The 20,339-nt window shown below is 29.2% G+C and overlaps 1 protein-coding gene across 2 annotated transcripts; it reads left to right on the top strand.

Annotated features, from left to right (window-relative positions):
- Positions 1–12,457: 12,457 nt before the first annotated feature.
- LOC114176082 (translin-associated protein X) lies at positions 12,458–19,672 on the top strand. Of its 2 annotated transcripts, XM_028060993.1 has the most exons (8): positions 12,458–12,635; positions 12,702–12,820; positions 13,883–13,962; positions 14,448–14,589; positions 14,669–14,818; positions 16,841–17,042; positions 19,194–19,295; positions 19,387–19,672. In XM_028060993.1, the coding sequence occupies exons 1-7, from the start codon at positions 12,572–12,574 to the stop codon at positions 19,292–19,294; spliced, it is 858 nt and encodes a 285-aa protein (XP_027916794.1). In that variant the 5' UTR covers positions 12,458–12,571; the 3' UTR covers position 19,295; positions 19,387–19,672. The 2 variants fall into 2 exon arrangements, with proteins under 2 accessions (XP_027916794.1, XP_027916795.1); XM_028060994.1 differs by lacking the exons at positions 12,458–12,635; positions 13,883–13,962 and having other exon boundaries at positions 12,721–12,820.
- The last annotated feature ends 667 nt before the right edge of the window (positions 19,673–20,339 follow it).

Here is a 20,339-nt window from a genome sequence, read left to right on the forward strand (position 1 = left end):
AGGTTGTGAGAGTCAATAAATATTTCTATGACGGTAATTGATTTGAAAGATAATCTTTTTAACGTATCATAGTGAGCTAATTTTGATATATGAAATAAACTTAAGTCTTATTACGAGGTTAGGTAGAGTCTCTACATTACATGCCAAAATCTATCGAAATCTATATAACACGTGCATAATCACTTAATCCATTTCTATATGCAAATCTTTCGGAAGTAGAAATTATGTTAATATGTATGAAATGAATGAAATTGAGTGTGATTGATTGTTATGTTATTCTTTGAACGAATTATAATTATTTTTCTTTTTAAATATACTAGCTTACTCTCATATGTAATTAAGTATTTATTTACTATGTGTTTTTGCACGGAAGCAATAGACGATGTCAGTGAGAGTTTGCAGCAGTGAAATGACCTTGGAGTTATATAGTTTTTGAAAACTTCTTATGTTAATTCGTTTTGTATTGTCCTGAATTCTTCTTTATTTTGATAAATGTTATGTTTTTTGAATTTTTTTTTATGTAAATGATTTGAAGAATATTGTAATACATGATACTTATGTAGTAATCATGTTTAATACCACATAAGTAGTTCTATTAATCGAGAGGTTACAAATTTGTCAAAAAAGTTCTAAAAATGTTCAAAACAATTTATAATTTGTATTTTTAGTTTAAATTTATTTATTGTATAAGGTAAAATTTATCATTTGATTGATTATAATGGGATTTTATTCTTAAATATTTTAGAATTGGTTAAGCAACCAAACAAAAATTTAAATACCTGTGCAATTTGAATCTGGAAAAAACATAACGGTCTAGTGAGAAGTTTGAATTTGGACACGTTTCCTGTTCATATATATATATATATATATATATATATATATATATATATATATATATATATATATATATATATATATATATATATATATATATATATATATATATATATGGTTTGGCCTATTACATTCGATGTAAACGATAAGAGTTGATTTTTGTGACTTGTATATAAATTTATGGTACATAAGAAATATATTTCATTCAATAATAAACAAAAGATTGATCACTATATTTAAAAAAATCAAAAAGTAATATGCAGTTATATACTTAGATTGAGATTTGATTTGATCTATTTTATCCACCTAATACAAGCAATAATGGTTGATTTTTGTATCTTATAATCAAATTCGTAGTACAAAAGTACATTCCATTAGACGAAAAAAAAAAGATTGATTAGTAAATTTTAAAAATTTTGTACGAAAAGTAATACGCAATTCTCCACTTATTTGTTTATTATGCCCATCTTATTTACCTATCTAGTTTGACCTTTTTTTTCAAGTCATTCGTTCAATGCAAGAACTAAGGGTTGATTTTTGTGACTTGTAAGCAAATTCGTGGTACATAACAAATATATCCCATTGGATAACAAACAAAGATTGATTAGTATATTTTAAAAAATTGTACAAAAAGTGATATGTTGTTACCTACTTAGATTGAGATTTGATTTGGCCTATTTTTTTCTTCAAGTCAGTCACCTAGTGCAAGCGATAAGGGTTGATTTTTGTAACTTATAATCAAATTCGTGGTACATAAGAGGTGTATATCCAATTGATGATAAAAAAGGTTGATTAGTAAATTTTAAAATTTAGTACGAAAAATAACATGCAACTCCCCACTTATTTGTTTATTATGCCTCACTTATTTGCCCATCTGGTTTGGTCTATTTTTTTTTTCTTTAAGCCACCTAGTACAAGCAATAAGAGTTGATATTTGTATCTTATAATCAAATTTGTTGTAAATAAAACGTACATTCCATTAAACGAAAAAAAAATTGATTAGTAAATTTTAAAAAAAATGTACAAAAAGTAATACGCAACTCTCCACTTATTTTTTTATTATGCCCATCTTATTTACCTATCTGGTTTGACCTATTTTTTGGTTTCAAGTGATTCATTCTATGCAAGCAATAATGGTTATTTTTGTGACGTGTAAGCAAATTTGTGGTACATAAGAAATATTTTCCATTGGATAACAAACAAAATATTGATTAGTATATCTAAAAAAATTGTACAAAAAGTAATATGCAGTTCCCTACTTAGATTGAGATATTATTTGACCTATTTTTTTCATCAAGTCAGCCACCTAGTGAAAGAAATAAGGGTTGATTTTTGTAACTTATAATCAAATTCGTGGTACATAAAAGTTACTTCCCATTGCATGATAAAAAAAAGATTGATTAGTAAATTGTAAAAATTTGTACGAAAAATAATACGCAACTCCCCACTTATTTGTTTATTATGCCCCACTTATTTGCGCATCTGGTTTGACTTGTTTTTTTTCTCTTAAAACCAGCCACTAGTGCAAACTATAAGAGTTAATTTTTGTGACTTGTAAGAGCCACCTAGTGCAAGCAATAAAGGTTGATTTGTGACTTATAAGCAAATTCATTGTACATAAGAAGTATATCCATTGGATTACAAAAAAAGATTGATCAGTAAATGTTATAAAATTATACGAAAAGTAATACACAACTCTCCACTTATTTGTTATTTGTGTCACACTTATTTGCCTATTTGGTTTGGTCTATTTTTTTCTTGAAGCCAGCAACATAGTACAAGCAATAAGGGTTGATTTTGTATCTTATAATCAAATTTGTGGTACATAAAAGTACATCCCATTAGACGAAAAAAACAAGATTGATTAGTAAATTTTAAAATTTTTGTACAGAAAGTAATATGCAACTCCCCACTTATTTGTTTATTATGCCCATCTTATTTACCTATCGGGTTTGACCTATTTGTTTTCAAGTCATTCGTTAAAGCAAGAAATAAGGGTTGATTTTTGTGACTGGTAAACAAATTCGTGGTACATAAGAAATATATCCATTGGATAACAAACAAAAGATTGATTAATATATTTAAAAATGTTTACAAAAAATAATATGCAATTCCCTACTTAGACTAAGATATAATTTGGCCTATTTTTTTCATCAAGCTAACCACCTAGTGAAAGAAATAAGGGTTGATTTTTGTGACTTGTAATCAAATTTGTGGTACATAAGAAGTACATCCTTTGGATGACAAAAAAAAATTGGTTAGCAAATTTTAATAATTTTTACAAAAAATAACAAGCAGCTTCCCACATATTTCTCCATTGTGACCCACTTATTTGCATATATAGTTTAACCTATTTTTTTTCCTAGTAAGTCATTTAATGTAAGTATAAGGGTTGATTTTTGTAACTTATAATCAAATTCGTGGTATATAAGAGGTACCTCCCATTGGATGATAAAAAAAAATTGATTAGTAAATTGTAAAAATTTGTACGAAAAATAATATGAGCTCCCCACTTATTTGTTTATTATGCCTCACTTATTTGCCTATCTAGTTTGACCTATTTTTTTCTTCAAGCCAACCACCTAATGCAAGTAATAAGGGTCGAATTTTGTGACTTATAATCAAATTTGTGGTACATAAGAGGTACATTTCATTGGATGATAAAAAAAGATTGATTAATAAATTTTAAAAATTTGTACCAAAAATGATACGTAGCTCCCCACTTATTATTTTATTATCCCCACTTATTTGCCTATCTGGGCCTATTTCTTCCTTCAAGCCAACCACCTAGAGCAAGTTATAAGAGTTGATTTTTGTGACTTGTAATCAAATTTGTCGTACACAAGAGGTACATCTCATTGGATGATAAAAAATGATTGATTAGTAATTTTAAAAATGTGTACGAAAAATAATACACAGCTCCCCACTTATTTGTTTATTATGCCCCACTTGTTTGCCTATCTAGTTTAGCCTATTTTTTTCTTCAAGCCAGCCACCTAGTGCAAGTTATAAGGGTTGATTTTTGTGACTTGTAATTAGATTTCTGGTACATAAGAAGTACATCCTTTGGATGACAACAAAAATTGATTAGCAAATTTTAAAATTTTTTAATAAAAGTATCAAGCAGCTCCCCACATATTTCTTCATTGTGCCCCACTTATTTGCATATCTAGTTTGACCTATTTTTTTTCCTAGTAAGTCATTCGATGCAAATAATAAGGGTTAATTTTTGAGTCTTGTAATCAAATTCTTGATACATAAGAAGTAGATCCATTTGGATGATAAAAGATTGATTAGTACATTTTAAAAAATTGTACGAAAAGTAACACGCAGCTCCTCACTTCTATGTTTATTGTGGCTCACTTATTTGCTTATCTTTTTTTCTTCAAGCCAGACACCTAGTGCAAGCAATAAGTGTTGATTTTTGTAACTTATAATCAAATTCGTCGTACATAATAAGTACATCCCGTTAGATGAAAAAAAAAAGATTGATTAGCAAATTTTAAACAACTGTACGAAAAGTAATACGCAGCTCCCCATTTATTTGTTTATTATGCCCATCTTATTTACCTCTTTAGCTTGGCCTATTTTTTATTTTTTTCTTCAAGTCCGTCACCTAGTGCAAGTAATAAGGATTGATTTTTGTGACTTGTAATCAAATTCGTGGTACATAAGAAATATATCCATTGAATGACAAAATAAGTTTGATCAATAAATTTTACACAATTGTACGAAAAGTAATACGCAACTTTTCACTTATTTGTGTCACACTTATCTGCCTATCTAGTTTGACCTATTTGTTTCTTAAAGTCAGCCACATAGTACAAACAATAAAGGTTGGTTTTTGTATCTTATAATCAAATTTGAAATTTGTGATACATAAGAGGTACTTCCCATTGATAAAAAAAAAAGATTGATTAGTAAATTGTAAAAATATGTACGAAAAATAATACGAGCTCCCCACTTATTTGTTTATCATGCCCCACTTATTTTCCTATCTTGTTTGGCCTATCTTTTTCTTAAAGTCAGTCACTAGTGCAAACTAAGAGTTAATTTTTGTGACTTGTAATAGCCACTAGTGCAAGCAATAAAGGTTGATTTTGGTGACTTGTAAGCAAATTCGTTGTACATAAGAAGGTATATCCATTTGATGACAAAAAAAGATTGAAAAGTAAATTCCACAAAATTGTACGAAAAGTAATACGCACATTCCAACTTATTTGTTCTTTGTGGCACGCTTATTTGCCTATCTGGTTTGGTCTATTATTTTCTTCAAGCTAGTCATCTAGTACAAGTAATAAGGGTTGATTTTTGTATCTTATAATCAAATTCATGGTATATAAAAAGAATATCCCATTAGATAAAAAAAGATTGATTAATAAATTTTAAAACAATTGTATGAAAAGTAATACGCAACTCCACACTTATTTTTTTATTATGCGCATCTTATTTAACTATCTGGTTTGGCCTATTTTTTTTTCAAGTGATTCATTCAATGCAAGCAATAAGGATTGTTTTTGTGACTTGTAAGCAAATTTGTGGTACATAAGAAATATTTCCCATTGGATAACAAACAAAATATTGTTTAGTATTTTTAAAAAAATTGTACAAAAAGTAATATGCAGTTCCCTCCTTAGATTGAGATATGATTTGGCCTAGTTTTTTTATCAAGTCAACTACCTAGCGAAAAAAATAAGGGTTGATTTTTGTAACTTATAATCAAATTCGTGGTACATAAGATGTATCTCCCATTGGATGATAAAAAAAAGATTGATTAGTAAATTGTAAAAATCTGTACGAAAAATAATACGCAACTCCCCACTTATTTATTTATTATGCCCCACTTATTTGCTTAGCTGGTTTGGCCTATTTTTTCCTTCAAGCCAGCCACCTATTGCGAGCAATAAGGGTTGATTTTTGTGACTTGTAATAGTCACCTAGTGCAACCAATAAGAGTTGATTTTTGTGACTTGTAAGAAAATTCGTGGTATGTAAGAACTATATCCATTGGATGACAAAAAAAGATTGATAAGTATATTTTACACAATTGTATGAAAAGTAATATGCAACTCCTCACTTTTTTTTTGTGTCACACTTATTTGCCTACCTGGTTTCACATATTTTTTTTTCTTCAAGCCAACGTACAAGCAATAAGGGTTGATTTTTGTAACTTATAATCAAATTCATCGTAACATCCTATTAGATGAAAAACAAAGATTGATTAGTAAATTTTAAAAAATTGTATGAAAAGTAATACGCAACTCCCCATTTATTTGTTTATTATGCCCAGTGGCGAATTTTGATTAAGAATGTTAGAAGGGCCAAAGTAATATGATTATTTGATTTTGATTGAATCATTAGTATAATGTTTTCAAAAAATAACTTATGTAACTGAACAATTGAATCATTAGTATAATGTTTCAAAATATGTGAAGAAGTAGAATCTATGTTGTTTTTCATCGTAGTTTTTCTTTTATCACTTTTAAAAAAACATTTATTATTTTATTCTTCATCAATATACTTTTTTTTAAATATATTAAAAAATAATTTTTTATAATCTAATAAAAAATTGAGAGACATAATTATTAAAAGAGAAATATATGGTAGTCAAGTCACAATTAAAAATTGGTTATGAAAAAACACATAATACATTATTCTTTACTTCTATAATAATAAAAAATGAATATACAAGATACTAATGAGAAAAAATAATAATTGTAATAACTATTAAACTAATATTTCATTATCAAGTAAGAAGAGAGAGTTACATCTTGTTATTCGAGAAATAAAAGAAACAAATAAGAAATAAGAGAAAAAATAATATATATATATATATATATATATAACTTTATTTTTTCTTCAAAAAAAAAAACGAGAGTGAAAAATTAAAAAGGCAATGAGAAAGAAAATAAAAAATATATTTTAAATATTTTGTTTAATTACTCTTTTGGTTACTATTTCCAAAAATATTAAGGTCTTCTCATTTTCTTTAGTCTCAATTTGATTTCAATTGTTTAGTCACAATTTGATATTTTTAGATGAAAACATAGATAAAAAATAATAATTAAACATAAATATTTGTATTCTTTGTTATATTTGATTTTATTATTTATGATTTATTAGTATTAAATATTTTATTTTATAAAAGAAATAAAAAATATATAATATAATTTTCTTCAATTTCTAAAATACACTATCTATAATTTAAAAAAAATAAAACTCTTAAAAATTTCAAAAATATATATATAATTTTAAAAAAAATAAAAAATATTTGGGGGTGCCAAGGCCCCTCCCAGCTCCATAGAAGCTCCGTCACTAATTATGCCCATCTTATTTACCTCTTTGGCTTGACCTATTTTTTTCTTCAAGCTAGTCACCTAGTGCAAACAATAAGGGTTGATTTTTGTGACTTGTAATCAAATTTGTGGTACATAAGAAGTATATCCATTGAATGACAAAATAAGATTGATTAGTAAATTTTACACAATTGTACGAAAAGTAATACGCAACTTCTCACTTGTTTGTTATTTGTGTCATACTTATTTGCCTATCTGGGTTGACCTATTTGTTTTTAAAGTCAGCCACCTAGTACAAACAATAAGGATTGATTTTTGTATCTTATAATCAAATTTGTGGTACATAAGAGTTACTTCCCATTGATAAAAAAAAGTTTGATTAGTAAATTTTAAAAATTTGTATGAAAAATAATATGCAGCTCCCCACTTATTTGTTTATTATGCTTCACCTACTTGTCTATCTGGTTTGGCCTATTTTTTTTCAAAGTCAGTCACCTAGTGCAAGTTATAAGAGTTGATTTTTGTGACTTGTAATCAAATTTGTGGTACATAAGAACTGCATCGATGATCAAAAAAATATTGATTAGCAAATTTTTTAAAATTTTACAAAAAATAATACGCAGCTTCTCACTTTTGTCTTTATTATGCTCACTTATTTACCTATCTTGTTTGGCCTATTTTTTTTTTCAAGTAATTCATTCAACACAAGCAAATAAGGGTTGTTTTTGTGACTTGTAACAAAAGTTGTGGTGCATAAAAAATATTTCCCATTGGATAACAAACAAAAGATTAATTAGTATATTTAAAAAAAATGTATATAAAGTAATATGCAGTTCTCTACTTAGGTTGAGATATGATTTGGCCTATTTTTGTCATTAAGCCAGCCACCTTGTGAAAGAAATAAGGGTTGATTTTTGTAACTTATAATCAAATTCGTGGTACATAAGAGGTATTTCCCATTGGATGATAAAAAAGATTGATTAGTAAATTGTAAAAATTTGTACGAAAAAATAATACGCAGCTCCCCACTTATTTTTTTATTATGTCTCACTTATTTTTCTATGTGGTTTGGCCTATTTTTTTCTTCAAATCAGCCACCTAGTGCAAGGGGTTGATTTTTTTTATTTGTAAGCAAATTCGTTGTACATAAAATGTATATTCATTTGATGACTAAAGAAGATTGATTAATAAATTTTACAATATTGTGGGAAAAGTAATACGCAACTCCCCAGTTATTTGTTCTTTGTGCCACACTTATTTGCCTATACAATTTGGTCTATTTTTTTTCTTCAAGCCAGTCACCTATTACAAGCAATAAGAGTTTATTTTGGTATCTTATAATCAAATTCGTGATACATAAAAAGTACATCCATTAGACGAAAAAAAAAAGATTGATCAGTAAAGTTTAAAAAATTGTACGGAAATTAATACGCAGCTCCCCACTTATTTTTTTTATTATGCCCATCTTATTTGTCTATCTGGTTTGGCTTAATTTTTTCTTAAAGCCAACAACCTAGTTCAAGTTATAAGGGTTGATTTTTGTGACTTGTATTCAAATTTGTGTAACATAAGAACTACATCCTTTGGATGATAACAAAAATACGCCGTTTGACACATTCTCGGCTTAATATTTACTGAGAAATGCGTTCGAAACCTAAAAAAAAAGTTAACAAAATTGGGTTAAAAGGACTATATTCATTCATTTTTAAAGTTTAGGGACCAAAATTTATCAAAGTTTCGACCAGGGACGAATTCCAATTTTGGGTCAAAGTTCAAGGACTAAAAACATACTTAACACATTTTCTTTACAAAAAGTAATACGTAGTTTCCCACTTATTTCTTTATTATGCCCATTTTATTTACCTATCTGGTTTGACATTTTTTGTTTCAAGTCATTCATTCAATGCAAGCAATAAGGGTTGTTTTTGTGACTTGTAAGCAAATTTGTAGTACATAAGAAATATTTCCATTGGATAACAAACAAAATATTGATGAGTATATTTAACAAAATTGTACAAAAAATAACATGCAGTTCCTTACTTAGATTAAGTCAATCATATGGTGCAAACAATAAGGATTGATTTTTGTAACTTATAATCAAATTCGTGGTACATAAGAGTTACATCCCATTGGATGATAAAAAAAGGTTGATTAGTAAAGTTTGAAAATTTGTACGAAAAATAATATATAGCTCCCCACTTATTTGTTTATTATGTCCCACTTATATTTATATATATATATATATATATATATATATATATATATATGTATGTATCAACTCTCTTTTTCGTTAATTTTTTTTATGATTAAAGTTAATTATTTTGTACATTTTTTTGCCAAAAAATTGATTTCACCAATGTCACTATTCGTTTTTTCAATTTAAACACAATATTATTCTTCATCTATGATGCATGATACGATATGTTTATTGGATATGATACATATTAGATAAATTGATATATGTTTTCTGAAAATAATAGGATATGATACATTGTAAATGCATATTGAAAAGTGTTGAATAATTTGAAGGTAAATATATGATTCTCATTGCATAAATCCAAATTAAAATATTTTGTATCAAAGTTGTTACCTAAAAAATTATAAATTATTATTATCATAAAAGTACTATTGTTTTATAAATTATATACTTTATTGTTAAATATCGACAAAGTATCTTAAAGTATCGAACATGGGTATGTGTCAGATACAAATATATAGATATATTATTCAGATTGAAGTATCCGTGCATTATAGATCTTCATTAAGCATCTATAACTTTTAAAATGTGTGATAAGATAACATGAAGGAAAATTTCTTTGACCAAGAAATAACCTTTTATACAACCACTTCTATTAAATCCAACCATATTTAAATAAACCAAAACTATTAAATTAGTTCATATTGTAGTATTAAACAAAAATTAAAATGTTATTCAATTATGATTAATTGATCACTGCATACATAGGGATAGGGATGTCAACGGGGCGGTATGGATCGTGTAGTAGCTCCCCCATATCCTATATGCTGGATAAATATTTGTCTCGTACCCGTATCCATATTCATCAGCTATCCGTTATGTGGATATTCGCATAATTTTTTAATATTCACGGATATCTACGGGTATCCGTGGGTATTTACAAAAAAAAATTATTTAACAATATATTTTAATTGTAAATTCAAATAAAATACAATACATAACATTCATAAATTTTAAACAATGTCCAAATAACTCATTTAAATAGTGTTGAATAACAATTTACAAAGAAATGATTTTTTTAAAAAAACTAATTGATAAAAAAATAAGTCATTCAAAATCAATATGTTAATATTTAAAATCATGTTTTTTTTATTTTTGTTAATTTAAATTATAGTATAGCGAATACTGGTACGAATATTATGATACCCGTACCTGTTTTATTAATATGCGGGTATTAAAAATACTCGTACTCGTTATCCACGGATATTATTTTTTATCCGGTGCGAGTTTTATCTACGAATGTTCGCATGTAGAGATATTTTTTTACATCCTATACATAAAGTATTGCCTTCATCATCATTAATAGGAATTACAGCTCTTCCTCTAAGAATCAACAAAAATAATTAATCTGTTGGATAATAACTTATCCTTTAAATAACAACAAAGAAAAAACAACCCCTATTCATATTCCAAAAGCATTTCCATGATTGAGTTGTATATTCATCTTTGTTCGAAAGTCAAAGTTGGCATCAAAGAACTATGTTCTTTAATTAGCCAATATTACGACCATGACATGAGAGGATTGTTAAAGATTATAGAAAAAAAAAAATTAAGAGTTGTAATGATGCAATGAGCATTTATTGACACTTCCTTTATAAGATTTTCATCTATGAAAAATGTTTAGTTTTTATATTTTAATTTTAATTTTAAGTGAGTTAATTTCCCATCTTTGTACTTTAGTTTAAAAATTGTGTCTCCTCATATACCCATTTTTTTTCTTTGTATTTCAATATTAATTTATTATTTTTTATAAAAATAAAATATTATGAAGTACTAAATATCAAATAAATTTATTTTGTTTCTCTAATGTTACATTTAAAAACAAATTATAATTGCATAATTTTTTAATTAGAACGTCAAATAATAATCAGATGAAATGACACAATTATATAAAATACCACATAATTGAACATAAATAAATATTTATAAAAAACAAAATATCTATTAATTTTACAAAGATCGATAAAACAAAGCTGATAAAGGAAAATAATATATTTTTAAATTATTAGGAAAACAAATATTTAAGTTTAAAATATTTCAAATCTTTAAATTATAATATTTTTTTTTATAATAATAAAAGTTATAATAGTAACTCAATTGTATTGAGAAAAATATATTAAACTAATAATAATCTAAATATAGATATGAATGTTTTATCTTTCATATTTTAATATATGTTTGATAATGATAAATAAAATTTAAGAGGATGACATTAAAATATTATATTTTAAAATGTTATATTTTAAAATATTATATTTTAGTAAATGAAACATTGTTATATATTTGTAATGGTAAAATTATAATGTGAAAATGAGTTAGAAATAAAAATAATTACATAAAAAATCATAAAAATAATATTATATATGATAAAAATCATAACAAATATATATAGATTCTCATTCTCACTTTCACATCTAATTAAAAAATAAAACTATATTACCTATATTCATTCTCTATCATTACATATATTTTCCTTACTATCGGAGTAAGGTTTCAAACAATATCAATTAGACAAATTCATTTGAAAGCCTTACTTTTCATTGTTATCATTACTAAATTTTCTCTTTCCATGTTAATTACATTAAAAATATAACTAAAAATATTGTTATCTAGAAATTAAAAAATATCAAATGAAAAAGAATAATTTGTAACTAAAAAGTTGACAATTTAAAGCAGACCCCTTTCTTAGGTGTTTGCTTGTTTTATTCACTGCATGATTGTAAACTTTGAACCAAGAACAATAATTTATTACTTTATAATAATATAATGAGTTATTTAATCATAATATTTATTAAAATTACAAGATTTCGCTAATAATTTATTATCCACTTATAGTAATACATTATTTTTTTTAAAGTGCGACCATCTTATAAAATAATTGATTATTTTGATTTTAATCCAGTGCAAGTAATTTGACGAACTAAATATAGAATTTTATGAACAAAATAACTGATTACTCTGAAAATTTAAGAAAATTTCGAAAGATTTACATCTTTTAAGAAAATTTCAAAAGTGTACATCTTTTAAGAAAATTTAAGTTCATAAACTAGAAAAGAAAAATGAGCAAAGAACAAGTAGATGAAATTAAAATATTACAGGGTTTTTTAGGAGTGGGAAGTATAGCTATGCCGTTACCAATTCTAATTTGATTAAAAAGAAAAGAGAAATCAAAAGAACAGAACACATGTTACACTCTCTTCAAAAGTTTTCTCTGTTCATGGCATCAAAACCTCAACGCCTCCATCAAGGTAACCCTCTCTCTGTAATTGGAACATCTTCCATTGCGGTTAATTAACTTGTTTTCAATTTCACAGTTTCAGGGACCAACTTTCAGGGCTCAGCAAAGAAGGTAAGAACCATGGCCACATCCACAGGCATTGAACCCGCTATGAAGGACGCTTTTACCGGATATGCTGAATATCTCAATGACCTAGTAATGCTTCCATCTAATGTCACACACCATTTAATTTGCCTATTCTATATTTCAAATTCCCAAGCTTTTTGAAATTCATTGCAAGATTGAGTAGGAGTAAGTTGAAAGGGGTTTTGCTTCATATTAGGGGTCTTTCTCCACGTTTAGGCTACTTCATATTAGCTTTCATGGATTCTTGTTTCAGATTCTTGTTTCTTCAAGGATACTACTTTCTTTCTTCACTGGTGTATCGAAGCCAATCTAGTGCCCTTTGAGGATATGCTTGGAAATAACAGGAAATAACAGTTTGGTTGAAAAGGGATGAAGGTTAATTTATTTATATAATCATAAAATGTTTAAAACATATGAAAATGGGATGCTGGGAGTTAAATAACAATCTCTCATTTATTTCCTTTAATTTTGAAGAATTCTTAGCAAGGAGAACTCTTACTTCAAATTTTCTCTCCAAACTCGTTGGACCATAACATACTCTCAGCCTATGACTGAGAGAGGAGGAAAGGACTGATGGGATGTTAAATGTTGACCATTGTATTTGTAATGGGAATATTGAATTACTATCTGTCCTTATGAAAGTGGCTAAGGAATCAACAAATAGAATGTTTTTGTTGTAAATCATAGAAATTGTGCATTTGTTTTGAATGTTATACTTTCCTTTAAAAATTTTTCACTTGTGTTTTCTTATCCAGGAATTACAAGCAAAGTTGTTGTTGAAATTTTAACAGTTTTGATTATATATATTTGTTCTCCCCTCGGCTTGGGGCTTTATGTTGGAGAGTCTCCTCTCAAATTTTATTTTGTGGGGGTAGTGTTTGGCTATTCATCTGGGATTTTACTAATTGATGTTTTGGAGCACACTACACGTCGCCCCTTTTTACAATAATACTGCCTCACTGATTATGTATAGAAAGAAACTTACTTTACAATAACTTAATTTGAAGGTTTGAATCTATATGGATATTGGGTAGCTAAGAATATCCTTTAGAGTCAGTACCTTTGCAATATTGCTGTTTAGAGTTCCATTTTTGTATATTATTTTCATTCTTTTCAAACGTATATTTATAGAATGACAAACGGGAAAGAGTGGTCAAAGCAAGTCGAGATATAACAATGAATAGCAAAAAAGTCATATTTCAAGTGCACAGGTTTACTCTTTCTCCACTCCCCCATCCTTCCTGTTCTCTATATATCTTCCTTCATGGCGGTGTCACCTGCATTAGCTGAATTACTTAAACATTACGTTATATCTTTTTCATGCTCTTTTCTGGGATTAATTTGTCCTATGTTATTGAATTGGTCATCTGAATCAAGTTAATTGTACTTCAAAATTATTGTAGTGTGACGAGATTATTTTGTATTAGCAGTGAGTATTATCTGAATTAGATTACTCTTGCATTCATTATTTATACCTTAATCCCCCTTGTAATTTTTAAATGCTAATACAATGAGTAAATATGAGTTATTTAGACCTTTAAGTCTCGATGGATTCTTTTTCTACAGCAAAAAAATAAAATAAAAGAAATAGGAGTCCAAATACTGCAGATGGTTAATGATTTATTGTTAAAATCTTACATGTCATCTACATCTTCATGATCCTACTGACGTTACTGTATGCTAATTTCTTAACAAGGATGAGTAAATTCAATAAAGTGGAAGTACTTGAGAAAGCTGAAAAGGACTTGGCAGCTGTGACAGATCAGTATGTGTCACGACTAGTCAAAGAATTGCAAGGAACTGATTTTTGGAAGCTAAGGCGAGCATACTCACCAGGGGTATACTTCACATATATATTTCCTTGTTGAAATCAAATACTTTTCTCTGATTCTTGTCTTTGGCGGTTGCACTATGCAGATACAGGAGTATATTGAAGCAGCTACATTCTGTTGTTTCTGCAAAAATGGAACACTTTTGGAGCTTGATGAGATAAACAAAACATTGCTACCACTTAATGATCCATCTCTACATCCTCTGCAGATAAATGTCCTTGATTATCTATTAGGGGTAAAAACAAATTTATTAACATTTTATAATTTTCCCTGTTGCAAAGACCCAATTTAACAGATTCTTAAAATTTCTTTTATTTGCTGTGATGAACTCAGTAGTTTCATTTGCCACATTTTAATAATCTTCACATGGAGGTAAAACATGCATAGAACCTAACTTTAACGTTGGGAAAAGAAAAGACTTTTAACCTCTGTAAACTTTACATCTGTTTCGGTTCAAGTTGATCCTTAAACTAGTGTTGTGAAACTTGGACTAAGCCAACTAGTCTGATCAGTTTAATGGGGAACCAGACCTATCTCAAGAAAAAGTCTGATCGTATTGACCCATACTTACGTCATTAACTCAGCTTTAAACTGGTCAAAACCGGCTCATCCAGTTAAGCTTTGAACTGTTCTTTGATTGTTGTCTACAGGCCCATGTATACTGTCCAAGTTGCTGCTGTACATTCTGACCAACTGTTGCCTGTTGATACCCTTTGTACATTTTATCCTGCTCACTTTGCGCAGATCTGATTAAAATTGAAGCTTGCACATGCAAGGGAATAATATCGAGTGAAATAAGGCAAAAAATTGGGCAGAATTTGCACTATGTTGCATTTGAACCTATGCTTCCTTGCTTACCAAGATGGGTTACTGTGAGTTTGCAAGATACCCGTGTAGCAAATTTTTCATATATAGAATTTGTTCACATAAACTTTAAAAATATATATATTTAATAGACTGACTAAAAGTATTATGTTTATATTTGGGAGGCTAGATAGCAACTGAACCGCCACATCAGCCAAACTAATGTGGTTATACACAGTTGAAGTTATATAGAACCTTTAGTGTAAAGTTTGACATATGTTCAATTAGTGACTTACTGATTCAACCATCAACCAAGTGTATTCAGCAGGTCGATAATTTGTTAGTTCTGATACCAATGCCTTAAACTGGGCATTTGTTGATTGAATCCGAATATCCCTTACTTTTAATTTTTAAATCACCTTTCCATAAATTTTTGACTTTTCTGAAATGGAAAAGAAATAAGAAAAGGATATAAAGTGTGCAACTATGCAGAGATGTAAGCCACCCTCTTCTGCTATCAAGTGGTGCATTCTCTGTGTAAAGTAATTCTCGTTATGCTCCTTCATATTGACTTCATTCTTCCTCCATCCTTTTTGGATCTGTCTGCGAGAGAATAAGCTCAGAGATATTCTCACACACCTGCCAATTGAACTTCCTCCACTGGTATGCCTTTCTCCATCAAAATTGCCTTTTTGCATGGTTCTTGAAAGGTTAGTGGGTTCTAAGAAACTTTCTTATGCATAGGCATTACTAGACGGGCATTACAGGAGCTAATGGGACAGTTCACTGTGGGTAACTGGGGTGGGAGGATCATTGACGGTGGAGATGGAGGGAACTGTAATGGTTTTTGATGGCATTGTCAATGAGGCCAAGGTGGAGTGTGAGATGTGACCTTCTTTATTTTCTTGAGTTGACACATGCTTTGATCATGATCTTGTGCTCAGTGAGGGTGATGGGACAATGCTACATGTCAGCACTCAGCTGGTTGCACCACCAGAGAGGGCACAAGTAGTGCAGGTGGTATTAGCTCACTAACTTTCAGGGCACGGTTTTCTTTTCGGGACTCCATGAAATTTGCACATGTTTGCTGCTGACAGTGTCAGCTGTTGGAGTCAGAGTTGGCAGTGACCGTAGTTCCCTTTCCGTCTCTGTTACTGCAAAGAAGACCTAATGTTTTGGTCATTTCGAATCTCATGATTGAATCTGGAACCACATTTTTTTTAAGTAAAGAAAAGCTGATTTAAAAATATAAAAGTTAAAGGTCGAGATTTCAGAAAAACAAACAATTGAGGTTATCATTGTCAGTAATTTAACCCTAACGTAATAGAAGGAGCCAATAAAATATTATGCAGTTTAAGGATCAATTTTGGAAAAGTAAAAGTCCAAGATATCTATTTGTGAAAAAAGTTATGTTTTAAGGCAGTTAAATCATCCTTTCCGTAATTTTTTTCAGCTTGCAGATTTGACTGGAGAGCTGATGCGTTTAGCAATTGGTAGGATATCAGATGGTGAACTTGAATATGCTGAGAAAATATGCAGATTTGTGCGTGATATATACAGGGAGCTTACTCTTGTAGCGCCACTTATGGATGACAATTCTGACATGAAAACAAAGATGGATGTAATGCTCCAAAGTGTCATGAAAATAGAGAATGGTAATGCATTAGTTTTCAAACTACAGTTTGCTAGATTGAAAGTTCTATTTATCAAGTTTGATGCCTTGATGCCTTATTACTACAAGCACAAATAGAATAATCTAGTGGGTAATTGGAAAAATATTTCATCTCGTAATATTTTAAAGAAATTAGTTCTACATTCACTCATGAGATTCCTTTCTTAAGTTCATGATTTTGGATCCTGCATATTTCAACTCCATTATTTTCTTATGTCTAAAATCATTCTCACTCTTAAATGTTGATGTTTGTTGCAGCTAATAGCTATAGTTTTGTATGATAACCCCATTCTAGGTCAGCTGATGCATGAACATTGTTATGGTAATTCCTACCAAAACATACTACGTAGACTATGTGTAACAACAAATATACATATATCATAACTATGAACTAAACTACCTCGCTTGAGGTACCTATGTTCACTATGCTATAAGACTATCGCTTGAACGACCGACCATATCCCTTAAGAGAGCTAACGTTGCTTGAGCGATACTAGCTCTAGAGGAGAGAAAATTGGTTGGACGACCTCTCTTGCTTGAGCGTTCTCTTGTGGTTTGATCAATCAACTCTAGAGGAAAGAGAATCAACACTTACTCCCCCACTCTAGCATCACTTGGTTTCTTGATCGACATGACTAAGTGCACAAGCCAAAGCACCACCGAACTACCTAATTTTTCATTGCTTGAGCGACTACATGTCGCATTACCAGCCAGAGCTGCAAAGGAGAGAGTTACTTCAGTATCTCTCTTGACTTGTGGCTTAGGCAAGAATCTCACCCAAGCCACAAGTCATAACTTGGGTGAGGAGCATTGTTTCTGAAGCAACCATGACAGCACATAAGCAACTGCATGGTCACATATTGGTCTAGTGTCGTGTATGTATTGCCAAATTTTAGCTGATGGAGAAGTTGCTTAAGCCAAGTAATCACGCATGCAATTGCTATCATAACTTGGTATTCAACTTCAACTCTAGATCTTGCAACTATTTTCTTGCTCTTCCAAAAAATCAAGTTTCTACCAATGAAAAGACAATATCCAAAAGTGGATCTCCTATTTGATGGTGATCCTACCCAAGCAATGTCATAATAGCAAACAAGTATGTTTACCAAGTTGACACGATTCACATTTAAAAGACTTAGTGGTAGAAAAACTAGAAACAAGTAGGTACAATTTTTCTAGACTCTAGTGCCCAAAGCGTTAATGTACGAGAGCTAGAGAGGCAAAAGAAACACAAGTCACCGAGGACTAAAATGATATAATACTCCAAACTCATGTCTAGTTCTAATTGTCCGACCATTGCATTGATCCTGTATAAAAATACAATTAAGAGGAGATTCAAGGATAAATAAGGTGGAGTTTAAAGAAGGTTGAGGAACCCGTACTCATATCCATGCGGGTATCTGCATATTTTTTTAATATGCACGGATATCTACGGGTACCCGCAAGTATTTAGAAAAAATTAATATTTAACAATATATTTTAACCATAAATTCAAATAAAAATACAATGCATAACATTCATAAATTTCAAACAAAGTGCAAATAACCGATGTAAATAGTGTTGAATGACAGTTTGCAAAGAAATGAAGATTTCTTAAAACCAATTGACAAAAAATAACCCATTCAAGATCAATGTATTAATGTTTTAGTTATGTTTTTTTTATTTAAATTAGAGTATAATGGGTACGGATACTATGATACTCGTACTGCTCCGTTCTAATTCCAATTTTTATTGGATTGAGTTGATCTAGCTGAAGCCATCTCCTATGCAGAGAGAATATAAAAAGAAAGTATAAAGAGATGGTGAGTTTTTGAAAATGAATAATTAAAAAGTTAAAATTTTAATTTATATATTAAACATAACTTCGAATTTTAATCTTTATTATTTTAAACCATCCTTACTAAATTAGAAAAACCGGATTTTACAATGTGATGACACTATATTTACATAAACAGCAAACCGTTGCCACTGCAATCTAAAATGTTGATTATATACAGTATTTTCATTCATATTGAAAACCCAATATAAGATAGCCTTTTCTCACCCTTCCCACCCAAATGAGTGTGAGAGAATTGTTAAGATCTTCTGTATGCAACTTTTGCTCCAAACTCGCTGACATATGTTCTTGATGTAGCTTGCTTTAGTGTTCATGTGAGAGGGTCTGAGTATATTCCACTTATTGGAACCGACGATCCAAGTTCTTTCCTGGTGGGAGTTCCAGATATTGAACTATGAGGTATTGAATTCGTTATTTTGTCTTAGTTTAATCTGGCTTTTTGTGCAGTGTTTGTTCCTAATGAAAGGAGGTTTCCTTATCTTTACACCAGCTATCCATTGGACGATTTGTGAGATCTGTCAATGAGAGAGTCTTCTAGAAGGTTTTGGAGGTTGATATCACTGCATGGACCAATCTCAACGATATTTTGTGTTTCGCCCATGATCATCGAAAAGGATGTTTAAGCCAAAGATGAAAATATATTGTTCTTGTAAAGGTTGATCGTTATCACATAATGTTGAACTTGTTCTAAATCTTCTGAGATTAAAGAAAACTGACAGTAAGTTTGAACTATGCTATCATTCGAGCATTTCAGCCTTATCTCCACTTTGTCATCATATCTGATGTGCCTCTTTTAGTGACATGTAGAAAAGTTTTAATTAGATAAACCATGAATTAGCCATCTCTGCCCACAAAATTCCACTAAAACATGATGCTTAAAAACTTGTGTCAGGAAATTAATGGATACTGGTATGCGTCGGGTTTGCCTGTGTCTACAAATTTTGAAACTTCAATTTTGTTTGTTGAAGTTTTGAGTGAAAACGGATTTTGTTTATTGAGTTGGGATAAGTTCTGCAAGATTACAAGCTTTTGACAATACCTGTTATCAGTTCATATTCAACTTATTTTTTATATAAGTATTATGTTTTTCTTAAATGGTGTAATCATACAAAAAAACTAATTATATAAATGGTGTTTTAATAATTGTAAGAGTTTAAGGTTTACTTTTTATTTTAAAAATTAATTTTAATGCATGATTATATATATATATATATATATATATATATATATATATATATATATATATATATATATATATATATATATATATATGATTCAAAATATACTTCAAAATTCGATAAACACAAACCTTCATCGTTCTGGTTTGACTTTAACTCAACCACTCACTCCACTCCAAACTAGCACGCCCAAAAACACACAGTCCTATATATAATTAGGAGTTAAATTATTTAGTATATAATTAGGAGGGACAAAGTGTGAAAG

Source organism: Vigna unguiculata, chromosome 3 (assembly GCF_004118075.2).
Source record: "Vigna unguiculata cultivar IT97K-499-35 chromosome 3, ASM411807v1, whole genome shotgun sequence".
Classification (NCBI taxonomy): Eukaryota; Viridiplantae; Streptophyta; class Magnoliopsida; order Fabales; family Fabaceae; genus Vigna; species Vigna unguiculata.

Excerpts from the sequence above, each read along its gene's own strand:
- LOC114176082 (XM_028060993.1), top strand. The coding sequence starts at position 12,572 with ATGTTACACTCTCTTCAAAAGTTTTCTCTGTTCATGGCATCAAAACCT. Across the intron at positions 13,963-14,447 it reads GTCATATTTCAAGTGCACAG|GATGAGTAAATTCAATAAAG; the intron begins GTTTACTCTTTC and ends TTTCTTAACAAG. Across the intron at positions 14,819-16,840 it reads TCCTTGATTATCTATTAGGG|CTTGCAGATTTGACTGGAGA; the intron begins GTAAAAACAAAT and ends AATTTTTTTCAG.